Source organism: Biomphalaria glabrata, chromosome 17 (genome assembly GCF_947242115.1).
Source record: "Biomphalaria glabrata chromosome 17, xgBioGlab47.1, whole genome shotgun sequence".
NCBI classification, from domain to species: Eukaryota; Metazoa; Mollusca; class Gastropoda; family Planorbidae; genus Biomphalaria; species Biomphalaria glabrata.
The window spans coordinates 20,023,140-20,040,678 of record NC_074727.1 but is presented as its reverse complement, the minus strand read 5'-3'; the positions used below and the strand labels follow the sequence as shown (position 1 = coordinate 20,040,678).

Below are 17,539 nucleotides of genomic sequence, written 5' to 3'. Positions count from 1 at the left end.
TTTTTTAAATTGTTCAAAATTACAATCACCATGACACTAAAACTTTATTCGAGTTTGTAGAATGAGCAAAAATGATAAATGAAATTAAGTAATGCCAAAAAAAATAGTCTCTACTTGTACGTAGGTGAAAATGGTGTTAAAAAGTGCACATGAAATAATTAAATTTTAATAAGCAGTCTACAAGTTTTCCGTTACTCTTTTTTTTTTTTGGGGGGGGGGGGGAGGGAGGACTATTTCCGTTCTTTTTGTTTCCGTTTTCGTTATTGTAATTTTTCTTGTTTTGTTCAGCTATGATTTTACTTCGTTCGAAAGAATCCTTGAATTTTATAAGGCCTGTTCAGAAAGATTAAAAAGAAAAAGTAATCGAATGACGAAAATGTATATTCATGTTTAAGGTACTCTTCTCTCAAAGCTGACGATTGCATAATATATAGAACAATAAAAACAACACAAGACACAGATATTTTACAAAGAGAATTAGATGAATTACAGAAATGGGAATCAAATTGGAGCATGTCTTTCCACCCAGAAAAATGTCAGTTGTTAAGAGTAACAAAAAAACTAAAACAAATTAATTCCACTTATCTTATTCATGGCAAACCAGTAACACAGACTAAAAACGCAAAATACCTAGGTGTTATAATAAATGAAAAACTGTCATGAAATCCACATATTGATGAAACTACAAAAAAATCAAACAAAGCATTAGGATTTATTAAAAGAAATTTCTATAAATCAAATAAGAACATAAAACTAAAATGTTATTTAACCTTGGTTAGGCCAATAATAGAATATGCATCCTCTGTTTGGGACCCCTCAACTCAAGAAAACATTAAGAAACTAGAACAGACACAAAATAGAGCAGTGCGATTCATAACAAACGAATATTCACATTTGACTAGAGTAACACCTTTAGTAAAATCACTAAATTTAGAAAGCCTTCAGGACAGAAGGCTCAAAAGTAAAGTAGCAATCATACATAAAACACTGAACCATAATCTTCAAATACAAAAACAAAATTTAATAAAATACTCTGAAAGACACAAAGATAAAGGCACATTCCTCGTCCCATATGCTAGGACAAATTTGTACAAATACTCCTTCTTCCCTAGTGCTATTAGAGCATGGAATGGGTTGCCTGAGCTAGCCAGGAAAACCAGTGACTTGGCAGAATTTAAGTCATTGGTTAATATGCATGACTAAATGCATGACGCGTAGGACGTAATCATCTTCTTTTTTGAAGTAACGTCTGTATTATATAAGATAAGATAAGCTTACTGAGTTTGTCAAACTTCTAAGCACTCGACGATTTTTAAAAGTACATATATGAACATAATCTCTTTTACAAAGTACACAAATATGAACATTATCTCTTTTACATAGTACACAAATATGAACATTATCTCTTTTACAAAGTACACAAATATGAACATTATCTCTTTTACAAAGTACACAAATATGAACATTATCTCTTTTACAAAGTACACAAATATGAACATTATCTCTTTTACAAAGTACACAAATATAAACATTATCTCTTTTACAAAGTACACAAATATGAACATTATCTCTTTTACAAAGTACACAAATATGAATATTATCTCTTTTACAAAAGTACAACATATGAACATTACCTCTTTATATAGTACACAAATATGAACATTATCTCTTTTCCCAAGCACTCAGTTATGAACATTATCTCTTTTACAAAGTACACAAATATGAACATTATCTCTTTTACAAAGTACACCAATATGAATATTATCTCTTTTACAAAGTACAAAATATGAACATTACCTCTTTTACATAGTACACAAATATGAACATTATCTCTTTTCCCAAGCACTTAGTCATGAACATAATCTCTTTTACAAAGTACACAAATATGAACATTATCTCTTTTACAAAGTACACAAATATGAACATTATCTCTTTTACAAAGTACACAAATATGAACATTATCTCTTTTACAAAGTACACAAATATGAACATTATCTCTTTTACAAAGTTCACAAATAAGAACATTATCTCTTTTACAAAGTACACAAATATGAACATTATCTCTTTTACAAAGTACACAAATATGAACATTATCTCTTTTACAAAGTACACAAATATGAACATTATCTCTTTTACAAAGTACACAAATATGAACATTATCTCTTTTACAAAGTACACAAATATTAGCGTTTTCTCTTTTTCCTAACGCTCAAGAATGAGCATAATTTCTCTTTCAATACCAACGAAGAAGTGTAATGGCATCAGATCTATCCTTTGCAAAGCAGATGACACTCTAGGCATATGTAGGTTGGACTTGATTCTCCTTGGGTTTTGCATTTTGTTTTACCGCCCCTGTGTCTTGTCTTTAAATACCGTAACACTATGAGACCTCTTAATTAGATCTGATAATTATACCCTTTTTATTCCTTTAAATACACGCCCCCACCCTCTTAAATTTTCTTCTTCTCGTCTCTAATAACCAATAAAGAATAACGCAGGAAGTAGTGGTATGAGATTGGCTGCAATAAGTATCTTGCTATTCAATCCACTTCGTGGCCCAACCATGAGGGACACCTCAATGAAAAAGTCATGGAAAGATAACTCTTTTATTTCTGCAAGTCGAACTAGAGTTACCCCACGTAACTTTCGGGGTGACAGAGAAAAAAATCAGGGGGGGGGGGCGCATGCTTCGACGCGGGTCGGCTCGTAAGTATTAAAACTTGGATGTAATGTTGTTGTATTTGGTGTTAATGCCAGGTCGTTGGTTTGTAGCTAATAAAGCTAAACATTCTTAATGAAATAAATTTAAACAGACTTCTTTGAAAACAAACTTAAATATAACTTTTATTTATAAATATATACAGCTTCAGCTTAAAAGGAGATGTCAATTGAAACACATTTGAAATGATAATTTAAACAAGATGTTCTTCACTTAAAATATACACATCTTTTCTGCCTCACGTGTTTTGCTAGTCTCCTCTTTTCAACTTTCACAATAGTGAATATTTACAAAGTTTATATCAATGCACACTGTCTTTCTGTCTGTCTATTTGTCTGCCTGGTAAAAAGTTTGAACGTTCTCGGATCAAGTTGAAAATTCGCACAATTATTCATGTTACTTGACAAGACGTGTATCAATACATACTTAACTAATTAGTTAATTAATTATTGATGATTAATTATTTTATCAGCTAAGAATAATTATTCCAAATTTCTACTTGATCCAAGAATGGGGATGTGGGAGAAAAAAAACGTGTCAAAACGTTATAAGGAAATTAGATCCATATATACATCAACATCTCCAATTAAGTAGCATTTATTTCCCTTATTTCCATATCAAACAAAATAATTAATCACCAAGAATAATTAATTTGTTTCTTTTTTTTTATTAATTCATGTCTTGTCAGGCTCAATGAATAACTGTGCAAAGTTTTAATTTGATCCGAGAATGGGAAATGGGAGAAAAACATGTTCCAACTTTTTAGAAACACTTTGAAAGTTAGGAAGTGAACTCAAGAAGTCCCTAGGAACAAGGCCATTCATCTTCCTAGTCAGGATTACCTATTCTGTAAGTACTGCAATATTGAAGTGGATTTCTGCACACCTGATTTACATTGTTTGTTTTCCGCCCTCGGGCTAGTCCCCTTGAGATAAACTGGTCAAGTTAAAGGGTGGGAGGGGAGTGGAACAGGAGGGACGTAGTTTATTTAAATGTAAGAGTGACCGCGGCCGTGACCAACGATTGCGATAAGTATTTGTTTGTGCACTTTTGGGATTGGCCTAGAAAAACAGGCTGGACGTTACTGTGTGGGCCACAAGGACACAGGTCAATACCACTGTGACGGAGGTCAAATTAGTGTGTTTGTCCAGATGTCCAACTTGACCTGCAAAATAAAAAAAAATCAATCAGAAACCAACACAGTACGCTAAATAAATACAAAACGATCAATGCACTACTTACATAATAAAATAAAAGCTACAATTGTAAGATTGGTGTGATATATATATATATATGAATCGAGCTATCAAAATAGCTAATCTACCTAAATCCATTTTTTCAAAAAAAAACATTTGCTTGTAGGCCTACATAGGCCTATATTTAGTGATGGGCAAAGTTAACTAAAAAGTTAGAAACCTTTAGTTTAACTAAAAAAAAAAACAAATTAAGGACATTGTTTAACTAGAAAAACAGTTTAGTTAAAATCGTAGTTTAATTAATTTTTTTAGTTACTAACTAAAAAGTTTAATTAAAATTTGTAAAACTTTTCAACATGTGGTCAGGGTTGAAACGCACATCCCTGTTTCCTGGTCATGTGATATCAATAACTTTGATTATCAAAAAAAAATAAAAAATTAAATAGTTAACAGTCAGTCTGCGTTTGAAGAAGGTAAAGTAAGCTGCTGGTAGAAATCATGAGAGTTAATATTTGCAATTGAAAGTAGCAGTTTTTAAACGATTTCAAAAACTAAAATCTCTAATTATTATACAGATAAAAACATAACAGATAACGCACGGTGTCATCGTATTCTCTTTCGAAGAAACGTCAGTAATTTATAAGATAAGATTCGATTTGAGAGTAGGTTAAGTGAATATCAACTCGAGTGAATGCCTTCGACGTTTGGTTCTTATACACAGGCAGAAATAGTTTAAAGGTCTGGTGGCGGAGGGAAAAGTGCTTGGCATCCAAACCGAGGGGTCTCAGACTCGAATCTCGGGGAAGACTTGAATTTCGGGATTTTTAGGATGCCCCCTGTGTCCGCCTAAACTCTAATGGGTACCTGGCATTAGTTTGGTGAAAGTAAAGGCTGTTGGTCGCTTTGATTATCACGTGACACCCTCTTTAGCCGCCATCAAATACAAAAATAAAACCTAAAAAAATACTCAGAAAGACACAAAGATAAAGGCACATTCCTCGTTCTATTTGCTAGGACAAACTTAAAAAAATACTTCTTCTTACCTAGTGCTATTAGAGAATGGAATGGGTTGCCTGAGCCAGGCAGGAAAACCAATGACTTGGCAGATTTTGAGTCATTGTTTAATATACATGACAAGACGAATGACGCGTAGGACGCCTAAAGTGTGCCGATGTGCCAAAAGACTCAAAACTCAAACTCAAACTCTTTTTTTTTGAAGTAACGTCTGTATTTTATAAGATAATATAAGATAAGAGCGTAGTATTATTGATGAACTGTATTGTTCATGTACTAATGCATGTTTATTTTTGCCATTGGTGAGACTGCTCAGTTTTTGATGCATTATCAAACTTTACATTCGTAGATGCTCATTAGAAGGCTTACGATTTATGGCGCGGTTTATACCACTAAGAAAGCTTATTAATAGTTTTTATTTTTCTGTCTTTCATTGCCTTCATTCTGAGTCTCAGCACAAACACTCTTTCCGCTACGTGCTCGTACATGGCCAGATCTGGCGCGTCTTGACACTTTCAGGGCCGGACTTAGACTTGATAAGGCCCTAAGCTCTTTGAGATATGGGCCTCGTCGAAATTAACGTAAGGCCATTCATTTCATTGCTCTTTCTTCAAAACAAAATTTGAGTGTCCCACAATCAAATGAGGGCCCTAAGGTATAGCTTATGTTGCCTGTAGGGAGATCCAACACTGGACACAATTAATTATATGTAGCAATGTGAGAAATAATAAAGATCATGTACCGCTTTTAAAACATCCTTTGTCTTGAATAAGTCGCTGTATTTGTACGATTCTGTTTCTCCAGTCCTTTCTGATCGGAATAGTACATTGATTGTTCTGTACAAAAGACTTGTTCAAACAGTCAACGAAACTGGACGTCAGACTGCAATTTAAAAAAAACAACAAAGCCTATCTAAAGGGGAATAACTCCTTCCTTAAAAATATATCTACCAATAATAATAATAATAATAATAATAATTATAATAATCTTTATTGTCCGTATGGAAATTTGTCTTACAATTTGTGGATTACACCAAACAAAGAACATTATAACTATAAGAAACCAAAGTGTACATTCACACCAGACTCACTCATAATTTACGTGACAAAGTTTATACCAGATTGTTCTTATTTAATGATTTGATGCCAGGGGAACAAAAGAGTGTATGTGTCTGTCTGTCTTTGCTATCCTTGTCTTGTATCTCTTTTGTGATGGTAAAATCACAAAATCCTGACACAATGGGTTTATTCTTTATTTCGAGGATCTTGTTAGCTTTTTTATAGATGTTTGTCTCAAAACAACTGCCCAGATGGGGTTTGTTTTTTGCCAATGACAAGTTATTTCCCTTATTCGATATCAAACAAAATAATTGATTACCAATAATTAATTGACTAATGTAGTACTTTTAGCGGACCCGAAAGGGGAAAAGACGCTATTAGTTTTGTGTGGAATGTCTGTATGTCCGTCCGTCTGTCCGTCCCTTTTAGATCTCGTGAACTAGAAAAGATATTGAAAAGCCGACATCATGATATTTTAGACCTTTCAAAATTCTGATGCAACGGCTTTTTTTTTCGTTTCTAAAAGTGAAAAATTTAATTTTTAAAATCAACTATGCGAGCAATTTTTTTTAAAAAAATACACCATTTTTAAAACTATTCACTATTAATAGTAACAAACACAGGAGGCTATTGAGTAAGGGATATTACTATTTACCATATTTTTAACACATTTATGCAAACGGTTTTAGATTTTTTTGTCATTTTTAAAAAAATGTACAAAGAAGTTTTATAAGTTGACTCAACTCTTTTGAATAAAACGGACTTACCTATATGCAATATATGATTTAGTGTGTATTCCTACTTGATCCACTAACCTCAAAATAATCTATTCTAAATTTTAAAAAAACTTTCAAATAAATAAATGAACTGGCTGTAAAATATATTTATAGACTAAATTTATTTAGGTTTGTATATAGCCTACATATTCGCATGAATAAAAAATAAAATATATAAATAGTGCTTTTTTGTAAAACAAAAAAAAAAAGGTGCCGGTACTCACTGATTGATTTCCTAACTTTTAACTACTAATTAATTAATAATATACGTTAAAATACAAGAAAAGTAATGATTTTTCCCCACATTCAAAAAGGTGCCGGTACGCCGTACCGGTGTGTACCGTCACAAAAAAAAGCCCTTTTGTAATTAGTAATTAAAAGTTGGGCAATCAATCACTGAGTACCGGCACAAATAAAAAAAGAACTGTATATATATATATATATATATATATATATATATATGGAAAGAAAAAAAAATTAGCCTCCCCAATCCCTACTGCCGAAAACAAAATCCTGGCTACGTTCCTAAGTTGATCCTATAGTTTCTCTCAAGTCTTACAGTGATCTATATCGAACAGTAGGGGAGGTACTACAAATTTCTGTAGTGTGGTAAGTTCTCCAGTGTGTTTGTACTCTAGTTAAAGGGCTTCTCTTAGAAACTGGTTTACTGTGTATATAAACACACAAATGAGGACGTCTAAGACAAAGTAACAAACTTCAGCGCATGTATTTACTAGAGTTGGTATCGCATAGTAAGTGGTCAAGTGTTTGGCTTTAAAATTGAGGGGGTCCAAGTTTCAAATTTCTATTAAACATTTTTTTTGTTTTTTTTTTATATTCAGGAGTGGCTTATTCAGCTCCAGTGGATTTCATTGCAAATTCAAAGCCAGCTCTGCTAGGAAGCATTAGCCATCAATGTGCACTTGGATAGAAGGAAGCATTAGCCATCAATGTGCACTTGGATAGAAGGAAGCATTAGCCATCAATGTGCACTTGGATAGAAGGAACTACAAGGAACAAAAGAAGAGTAAATGCATGACTTACTGGCACATTTCGTGTAGTGTGCTTCCGTCGGGAACCACGCAGTCTTGGAAGGAACACTGAGTGATATAGCCGTTAATGAGTAGAACTACTGTTTGGGAAATTCAATTAAAAAAAACAAGATTTATATATTTCTATGTTAGTTATACACTTAATGGGATAACTATACTTACAAAAATAAAATAAAAAACTTCAACATGCGCGTAGATGTGTAATGTACAGGGGTTCAACCTATGTCATAGTAGCTGTGTACAGGGGTTCAACCTATGTCATAGTAGCTGTGTACAGGGGTTCAACCTATGTCATAGTAGCTGTGTACACAACAAAATTCTATTCTAATTAATTGGTAAATATTTTGATTGATTCGTGTTTTGTGAGGTACAATGAATGATTGTGCGAAGTTTCAACTCGAGAATGGGAATAGGGAGAAAAAAAAACTATATCTCGACTTTTTACTAGACAGACAACAGAGTTGATATAAACTTTGTAATAACAATTAAAATCAGGTGAACACATACTACGATTGAAGTACAGTGGCGTGTCCTGGTCAGGAGATCTACAATTTATAACTAGACCAACATCAAAATAAGTGTCGATTAACTTGAAAAAAAAAGTTTTTAATGAAAGAAATATTAAAATGGGGCGCTGTGTAAAGTAAGAGCGGTTAGTCGTTTGCTGGCCACATGACGCCCCGCTTATTAATCGTTGGCCAAAGAACAGATGAACTAAACATTATCTGCCCTCTAGACCGCGGGCGTGGTCTGAAGGGGAACTTAACGTTACTTTAGCTAGTTTAAAAAAAATGTTCTAAATGAAAGAAATATTAAATTGGAGGCTAGGTGACTGATTGGTAAAACGCTTTGTTTCCGAAAAGGGGGTCCCGGTGAAGACTGGGAATTTTCATTTCAAGATCTTTAGCCCTAATGGGCTTCTGACATTGGTTGGGGCGGTTGACCGTTATGTTGGACACATGACACCCTCGTAAACCGTGGGCCACAGAAACTACTGACTGACTCATCTGCACTATAGATCGCAGGTTTGATATTAGAACTTTGCTTTACAATATGAGATTAAAATCTTATGGATATAGATATTTGATTAGCTAGAACCTTAAATACATTTGCACAAATATTAAGATACTTTACCAATACAAAATAATGGACAAATTAGATAAGCTAAATTACACAATTATGAAATTATCGATTTTTTAATTAACTTTCCTGTAAATTGTACGAAATTTATATGTTATTTAGTCGTATATTGTATCTAAAGATATTGAACTTAAAATAGTTTTAAAAAAATACTTACCAAGAAAGGCAACAGCTACCACGTTTTTCAACGACTCCAGATACATTTCCCCGATCATGTGATTGTGATCTATCAATTTAATTTTGACACGATAAATAGTTTCACATTTTGAATTGCTTTATAAGAAAAGAATAGTAGAAAGATATATCGCTTTAAAAATGTCCATATTAATTTTTGGAACTTCGGAGAAATACAACTTAGATTTCAGTCTTTTTGAATTAAAGATTTTTGTCCTTTTTTTTTTTTTTTTTTTTTTTACTATTGCACGAAAGAGACAATGCACAAAGAATCGATTAATTAAAACTGTCTGATTATGAAGATGTAAGTTTGTGAATATGAGGCATAGGGGAAAAAAAATATTCAAGTTAATTCATGTTGTTTGTTATCTACTAGTCGAGTCTACTTCAGTGAACTCTTTACGTACGTACAGGGGAGATAATTCAAATTAATAAATGAGGTCAAGATGTGTGACTAATTTGTGGAGTTTATGACCCTTTAAATATTTTATAAACAACGAAGAAATGCGTCTGTCTGTGCTAATCAGTAGAAATAATTTAATGCTTTAGAAAAGTGGTGCATGAAGTGGTTACATTATTTGTGTGTATATGTTTACTATAAAACTGAGTGAGAAAATAATGAGAATTTACCACATAACTAGTATAGAGCTATAACAATTTAACAATAATGTACATACCTAAACTAAGAACAAATGAGGAATATAAAACATTATTATGGCGAAACATATACAATAATATAAATATGAAGTAGATTTATTAATTTTTATAAAATGATTCTTTTGTGTTTGACCAAATACATTTTAATACCATATAGGGCATACAATTCAGGCAGGAAAAAAAAAACAACAACAGCCAAACAGCACTGAGTATATGCGTTGGTATAATCGCGAATCCCTTTCATCCAGGAGGCTGTGTGCAGCTTGAGCTTAAATTAATATTAAAAACAAATAGTAGGATGAGTCTACTTCAAACTCTGTCGAGACTGTTCTGAGTCTATTATCTAAACCAGCCAAACATCACTGAGTATATGTGTTGTTGGTATAATCGCGAATCCCATTCATTCAGGATGCTGTGTACAGCTTGAGTTTAAATTAATATTCAAAACAGATAGTAGGATGATTCTACTTCAAACTCTATCGAGACTGTTCTGAGTCTATTATCTATCCTTTGCATTGCTGTCAGGTACTCTCCTTTGTTTCAATGCTCTAACACAGTGTTTCTCAAACTTTTTTGTCTGGCGGCACAGTAAAAAAACTACAAAAGTTTCGCGGCACACCACGAAGAGCAACAGTTGTTTTATAATAAAAAGAAAAAAAAATATTACCTGTTTTTAAGTAATATATTTAATGTTAAGGGTGTGCCTGTTTTTGAGAGCAAATGTGATCTAATCGAGGCTCCAGAGTCGACAAACAAACTCACATTTCATCGTCTATTGTAAGAAGTCTCTCTCTTTTCTTAGACTTGATTTCAGTCAGTGCTCAAAATCCAAACTCACAAAACCATGAAGATGCAAATGGAAGAATTATTTTGATTGCTTTTAAACTGATTTGCAGGATATAACTTGTTGATTGAAATCTAAAACACATCCAGGCTTTTCTCGGCAAATCTTGACTTAAGAACGGCATTGTTTCTTTAAATCAATGAGCTTCTCTGCTTCTTCTGTTGTCAAATTTGTTTCCAAATGGATAACTGACCCATCCATGTTCATTACTTCCAACTGTTGAAAATTAATGCCACAATGCTGACTGCAAGTGTGTCAAAGTGTCCAGAATTTCGGGGGTGATTTCTTTAGTTGAAGCACATTCATTGTAAGTAGGAAAGCAGTCGAAAACTCCTTTCGAGATCTTACTTTGCCACAAAGACAATTTTTCACCAAATGATTCAGTTTGAGGATGCAGTGATGATGGTTTCCGATGGTCCTTGAATTTAATTTGTCAAATAAATCAGAGAGAAACGTCACATTAACCACCAGATCTCGTCATGAATAGAAAACCCAAAGTCTTTTTTTTTTTCAGCCTCCAAGAATGAAATCAGCTCAGCCTTGAGTTGGACGGCGCGCTTTTACAGTTTTCATCTTGGAGAGCCAACGAACGTTGGTGTGATACAGGAGACATTTCTAGTCTGAATCCATTGGTTCACAGAACAGAGAGATAAGTCGGGATGCAAGCGGTCGAGATTTGATTAAGTTTACAACTTGAATCACTTGATCCAGAGCAGACATCAAATCTTTCGGTAAAGAGCTTCTCTGTGGATCATGCAGTGAACAACTAATACATTTGGATTTTCTTGACGCACACGAGTGAAGAATCCCTTTCTATTTCCCTGCATGGAAGGACAGCCATCGGTGCAAACGCTGACACAGTTTTTCCACTGTAGTTTGAATAGCAAAACATTTTCGTTCACCACTTTGAAAATATCTTCGCCTTTGGTCGTAGTTGGTAAGTCTTTTCAAAATAAGAATTCGTTGAAACATTTTTCATCCTTTATGAATCGAATATAGGCTAGCAGCTGGGCTTTGCCACTAAAGTCTGTGGATTCATCAACTTGAAGAGTCCACAGCAGAAACACGTCATCGTCAGTCCCGTCGAAGTGTTCGCAGATTTGATCTTGTAAATCTGACGATAAGTCTTCGATTCTGCTCGAGATAGTATCATTTGACAAAGGAACTTTTTTAACTTTTTCGGCGGCATCGGGTCCAAGGATAGTTTCAACAACTATTGCTAAAACTGGTGCAATGACTGATTCAGCCTCTGTGTGTGCTTTCTTGTGTTTGGCTAATAACTGAGCAACCTTATAACTTGCAATCAATCCCTTTTCTGGCAGCTTTAGGTAGTTCGTAAGTGTCTTAGCTTGTTTATTTTGTTGAGCCCTGATGTTTTCAAAAGTATTTCTTCGGTTGCGCTTTTACAGCTCTGGATGTTTTGTTTTCAAGTGTCTCTTCAATTTGCTTGAAACAAGCGTCTCATTCGACAGAGTTGCATTGCAGATCAGACAGAATGGCAATGGTTCAGAAGATATGAAACCATCCATATCTTGTGTAATCTTTGTACCTTCGTTTGGTTCCTTGCTTTTCATTTAACGCTTTCGCAGTTTCATTCTTGCTAACGTATTTCTCCATGGATAACAATGAATAAGGCTTATTATTAATTTGTTATTATTAGCATACACCTAACCAATTTACATGAAACACATCGGTTATTATTATCGTTACCAATTCGAGAACTGCTGTGCGTCTGCTAAGGCGGCCAACATTTTATTCATTATAATAATATATGTATAGTGGACTATTTCATAACCTGAATAGCTAACACCCCTTTCCGTCATAATGGAGCGATCCACTACTACTACTGGTCATTGGAGATGTCATCGCAACGTAAAATACAAATTTAATAGTAGGCAGACCTGTGTAACGTTGCACGTGTGGCGTTCTAAAAACTCCCGCGGCACACCTGCAAATCTTCGGTGGCACACTAATGTGCCGCGGCACACAGTTTGAGAAACACTGCTCTAACAGCTCGGCGCTAAGCAGATTGACCTTTGACCCGACGAGCTAATAGTTCCTAAGTTTATGCTTTGGCTCCACTATCTATGAGGTGAACACTAAGTTTATGCTTTGGCTCCACTATCTATGAGGTGAACACTAAGTTTATGCTTTGGCTCCACTATCTATGAGGTGAACACTAAGTTTATGCTTTGGCTCGACTATCTATGAAGTGAACATCTTTTGTTGTCTACAATCTACTGATAGCCTGGAAGTCGTTAGTCACGTGGATACTGTCCATCAACTGCTTTTGTAGGATATAATATACTGGTATATTTTTATTTCCGATGTACCGCCATTGCAGACCTTCGTACTATTTTAAGTAGCTAACATAGAAGCATTCTGTTTGCTTTGACTTGGTGTTTGTACCAGGGGCGGACTGGCTGTCGAAATCAACACTAGCATTATAGGCGATATGGGCCACACAATTCTTGTGTTATTTAAGCATTCATTCTTACCTGTACACATATGTAAAATTTCATAATGCATAAAAACAAAACAAAAACTGAACTCATATACTAATGGCGAAACATGCATAATTCTGTATATAATTGTACAATGCAATTCATTAATAACAGGCTTACTAAGCTCTGTAACACATGTAGAATTCTGTATGTAATTGTACAAGGTAATTCATTTTAATAGAGTTACAAAGCTGTGCACCTTGCAGTACCATGCACTGCACTCCATACTCCTTACACCTTGTGTTTTCATGCAGGTACTTGGTAGGCTGGTAGACAGACAATTCTATCATTACTAAGACTAAGACTAAGACTAAGACTAAGACTGCTTTATTGATCCTTATGGAAATGTGTTGTGATTACAATGACTTTTTTTTACATATAAAAACAAAACAACAGAAACATTCACATAAATAGAACAGACACAACATAAAGAGTTCATTGAGCGACTACACACAGACATCTTGATCCTTTTCATGTTTCCTGAAAAATCTGTTTGGCTAGTATTGAACTGTTATAAAAAAAATTCTAATAATCTTAAATGAAAGTTAAGACGAGACCCAGTCACGACAATCTGTGGACCTCTTTTAAAAGAAATAATAAAATCTTCTACTGGCTTTATTATCTTTTAAAGCGCCCATTCGCCAATGTCTCACTGGTCCATTAATGCCGACCCATCTGGTATTAGCCCTTATGCCCATATACGCTAATCCGCCCCTGGTTTATAGGCCTATACCTTTAAGATCGTGCAATTCAACGCTGAAGTGAAGAACCGAGCTGATGACCTGGGTGGGAGGGGGGGGGGGGTTGAGGGGAAGTCTATATACTCAAGTACTACTGTATGTTGATTTAGTAGACCGTAACCAACTTATTTTCAAAGTTCATAGTAGTGGTCTACTACGCTTGTTTTTCTATTTGACATAACTACACTTAGATTGCAGTCAGTTTTATTTTTGTGCGCATGCGCTGTTTTGACACTACACAAATAAAAAGCGTAGGCTATAGGGCCTATAGTTTTTTCTCTAGCTATCGGCAACAGATTTACTTTAAGTTTAGTTTTATAATACTCTACAAGAAAATAAAAAAAATACTTCAAAAACAACAACAACAACAAGGTTTATACGAAGTGTAATTGCATCTATTAGGCTAGTCATGGATCAATCATATAATTAAATTTATAATAGATCTAGACTATTCTAGACCAACAACAATAAATCTTTGCGATTAGAACTATTTTTAACAATTGTATTTCTAGCACTATTTCATGCTTAAGGCTTCCTCAATAGGCTAGGGTTCTATCACTTCTATGGACCAGTTAGAAATGGGTGTGGGGAGGGGGACATATATGGCTCCTTTTGTCTCGAAAGGCAATGGATGCACCCAAATCAGCCACTGGTTTTGGATTAATCTTGAGACGGTCTTTATAATTTTACTTCTATTCAATCCCGCTATGTTGTGAATAATATTTAAACTATGATCATGTTATCCCCTTCCCCTTTATATCTGCATATTTACCCATTTAATCATAAATGATTTATACAACGTTGCCCACTAGAGATGTATGCAACTCTCTTCTTTTCTGTTGGTTTATTACCATATATTTTTGTTCACTCTTAAACATTTTGCTTGGGTTATCTACCTTATTTTGTTTTGCTTTATATAATATTGAAGTTCGAAGTTTAAACCTTTTGTTTACTGGTATGATCATAACATCATGGCTTATTTCACTTATAGCCTCACGTATTGCTTAATGTAGTTATTTCCCCTGTTTTATTTGTTAAATGTATTCATTGAACGGAATGAGCTCTATGCCTCACATGCACAATCTGATTGATTGCATGGCATACGAGAGCTCCTACCTATTGCCATAAGGAAGTTTCTAAGTGCTTCTTTCTTTTCAGCCTGGTTGTTATTGGTGGTGCAATATTACGCACACTAGACTCGCAGTCTTTTCACCACAAGATCTGCACTGTCTACATCTGTTAGATCATCAGCTTCGACTGGCGCTGCAGCGTCACCAAACCTGAGCCTACAACGTCCGAACTCACCCTCCCTTTCTGTCAGCGAGAAGGAATCTCAGTAGTGCCCACTACAAACGGCCCTAAAGCCCAGTGCCCACTATCAATTGTCTACGGTCCAGTGCCCAGATACTTGCCCAGTGTTCAGCGCCTACTGCCCAGCTTAAACTGCCCAGTCCAGGCTCCAGCTGTCCTCTGCCCAATATCCACTGCCCACTACCTACGGTCCTGAGAATACCCTTCCCACCTTTCGCTATAGACATACTCCTTTTCGACTCAAGCCTCATCCATCTACAAGAAGATTCAGCTCCGAGTCCTTCCCGCATCTACCAGATAAGCCCAGCAAAGAAAGTTAAGAACACAAAATAGAAACACTTATATCCTTCATATGCAATCAATGATGACATTAATCCACCTGAACCATTGTTGACTCACTACCCAAGCTAGTAGTCAGCGGCGGACTGAGTGTCAAAATCGGCCCGGGCATTTCTATAAAATTCAGCCCACAAATTCTCTATCATGTGATGGGCATCTATTTCTAGGTGTATCGGTCCTTAAAAATAATTAAGTTTGATAATGTATCGATATGCATGCATACAGTGAACTCTATATCTTAATAAGCTATATAGTGTCTTTTTAAATCAGCAATTATGTAGGCCCTAAAAAGATGAAGCCTACTAGTAGCACTGTCTACATTCTACATTTTATTTTCGGAAAATGTGTTCGATTAAAATAGTATTACACTGTAATGTCTGTGAAAGTTTTTTTTGTTTAAACACGACGCTCAGATGGCCTTTTATACAAATAATAATAATAACATAATAAAAATATTATAATACCTTTGACAATTTGATATGTGCCGTAGTGGCTTCGATCAGGCCATTTCGGTGGCCCTACCGGCCCACATGGGTACCGGCCCACCTGGCATTTGCCCAAATGCCCATATAGCCAGTCCGCCCCTTCTAGTAGTGATATTGTTGTTGTTAAATAAATTTATATTTTTTTTTTATTCAACATATAGTCAATTCATTTGTTCTAAGTGTTGCTCGTAGTGTGCCTGTTCAATATTTACTTATGTGAGCGGGGAAACTCAAAATTACTTCCCCTAGAGTAACGAACCAAAAATCATTTTAAACTATTAAAACCTCGCCACAACATGGTCCCTCCAAGAGATGCCCATTATGCTTCTCAGGCAGCGCAAGTGGAAACTATTCAATCTGTGCTCTTGGTACATGTATGTTGACCAGCTTTCACTGCCATAAAGGAGAGTGCTCACAACACAGGCGTTGTAGACAAGGATTTTGGTCGCTGTGGTCAATTTACCATTTTCCAAGACGCGCTTGGAGAGTTTTGTCAATGCTGTGGTAGCTTTTCCTATCCTTTTTGTCAGCTCTATGTCTAAGTCTAGGTTACTGACAATTGACATACGAAGGGGATATTTGGGTGAATTTTACCGTAACCCTTTTTAAAAGAATTTATATATTAAAAAAAAAAAGAGGAACGACCTGAATTCGAACTCGTGTCTTCTCCAGCTGACACACTAACCACTCTGCCATTGAGACGAATATAGAAATTAGAAGATCGTATGGTTATATATTGTTTGTTTCAAACTTACTTTAAAGAGGTGACATATAAAGAGGACTAATTCAGCTAAGAAACCACTTCAGGCCAGTACAATTTCTTTCCCTTGTTCGAGATACCAAACAAAAAAATGAATTACCGATAGTTTAATAACTAATTGGTTGATTTTTTTTTAAAAATTGATTCTTGTATTGTCTGGTAAAAGAAATAAGAATGTCATGTGGCCAGCACAACGACCAACCGACTTTACTTTTCCCCGACTAATGTCAGTTACCCATTAGAGCTGGGTTGACTCAGAGGCACCCAAGGATCCCAAAATTAAAAATCCCAGTCTTCACCAGGATTCGAACCCGGGACCTCCAGTTTAGAAACCAAGAGCTGTACCGCTCACTTCTTTTTTTCTCTCTCTCTCTCTTTAAACACTGGATTACGCTGTGCTCCGCTTAATTCCTTTTAAAAAAAGTAGTTGTTTCTTTTGTTTCGTGTGGGTGGGATTGAAAATTCTTTTCAAAACGGCGGTTAGAAATTAGAAAAACTTCGAAACAATTATTAAAGAAATCTTCACACATAAATATATTACAAACAAAGTATTGTTTTAACCCAGTGCTGCTGCAAACGTGACCTCTCTTTTTCTCTTTCATTTCTTTGTCTCTCTCTTTTTTTCTCGCTCTTTCGACTACTCTCTTCTATCTTTCTTTCAACTATTTCTCTCTTCTATCTCTCTTTCGACTATTTCTCTCTTTCGACTATTTCTCTTTTCTATATCTCTTTCGACTATTTCTCTCTTCTATCTCTCTTTCAACTATTTC

The 17,539-nt window shown here is 35.0% G+C and overlaps 1 protein-coding gene across 1 annotated transcript; it reads right to left on the bottom strand.

The window, feature by feature from the left end:
• Positions 1-2,867: 2,867 nt before the first annotated feature.
• On the bottom strand, positions 2,868-9,343 carry LOC106063327 (uncharacterized). The gene is made up of 4 exons (XM_056015331.1): positions 9,113-9,343; positions 7,808-7,895; positions 5,672-5,811; positions 2,868-3,884 (listed from the first exon to the last, which is right to left on the bottom strand). The coding sequence occupies exons 1-4, from the start codon at positions 9,168-9,170 to the stop codon at positions 3,781-3,783; spliced, it is 390 nt and encodes a 129-aa protein (XP_055871306.1). The 5' UTR covers positions 9,171-9,343; the 3' UTR covers positions 2,868-3,780.
• Between the last annotated feature and the right edge of the window lie 8,196 nt (positions 9,344-17,539).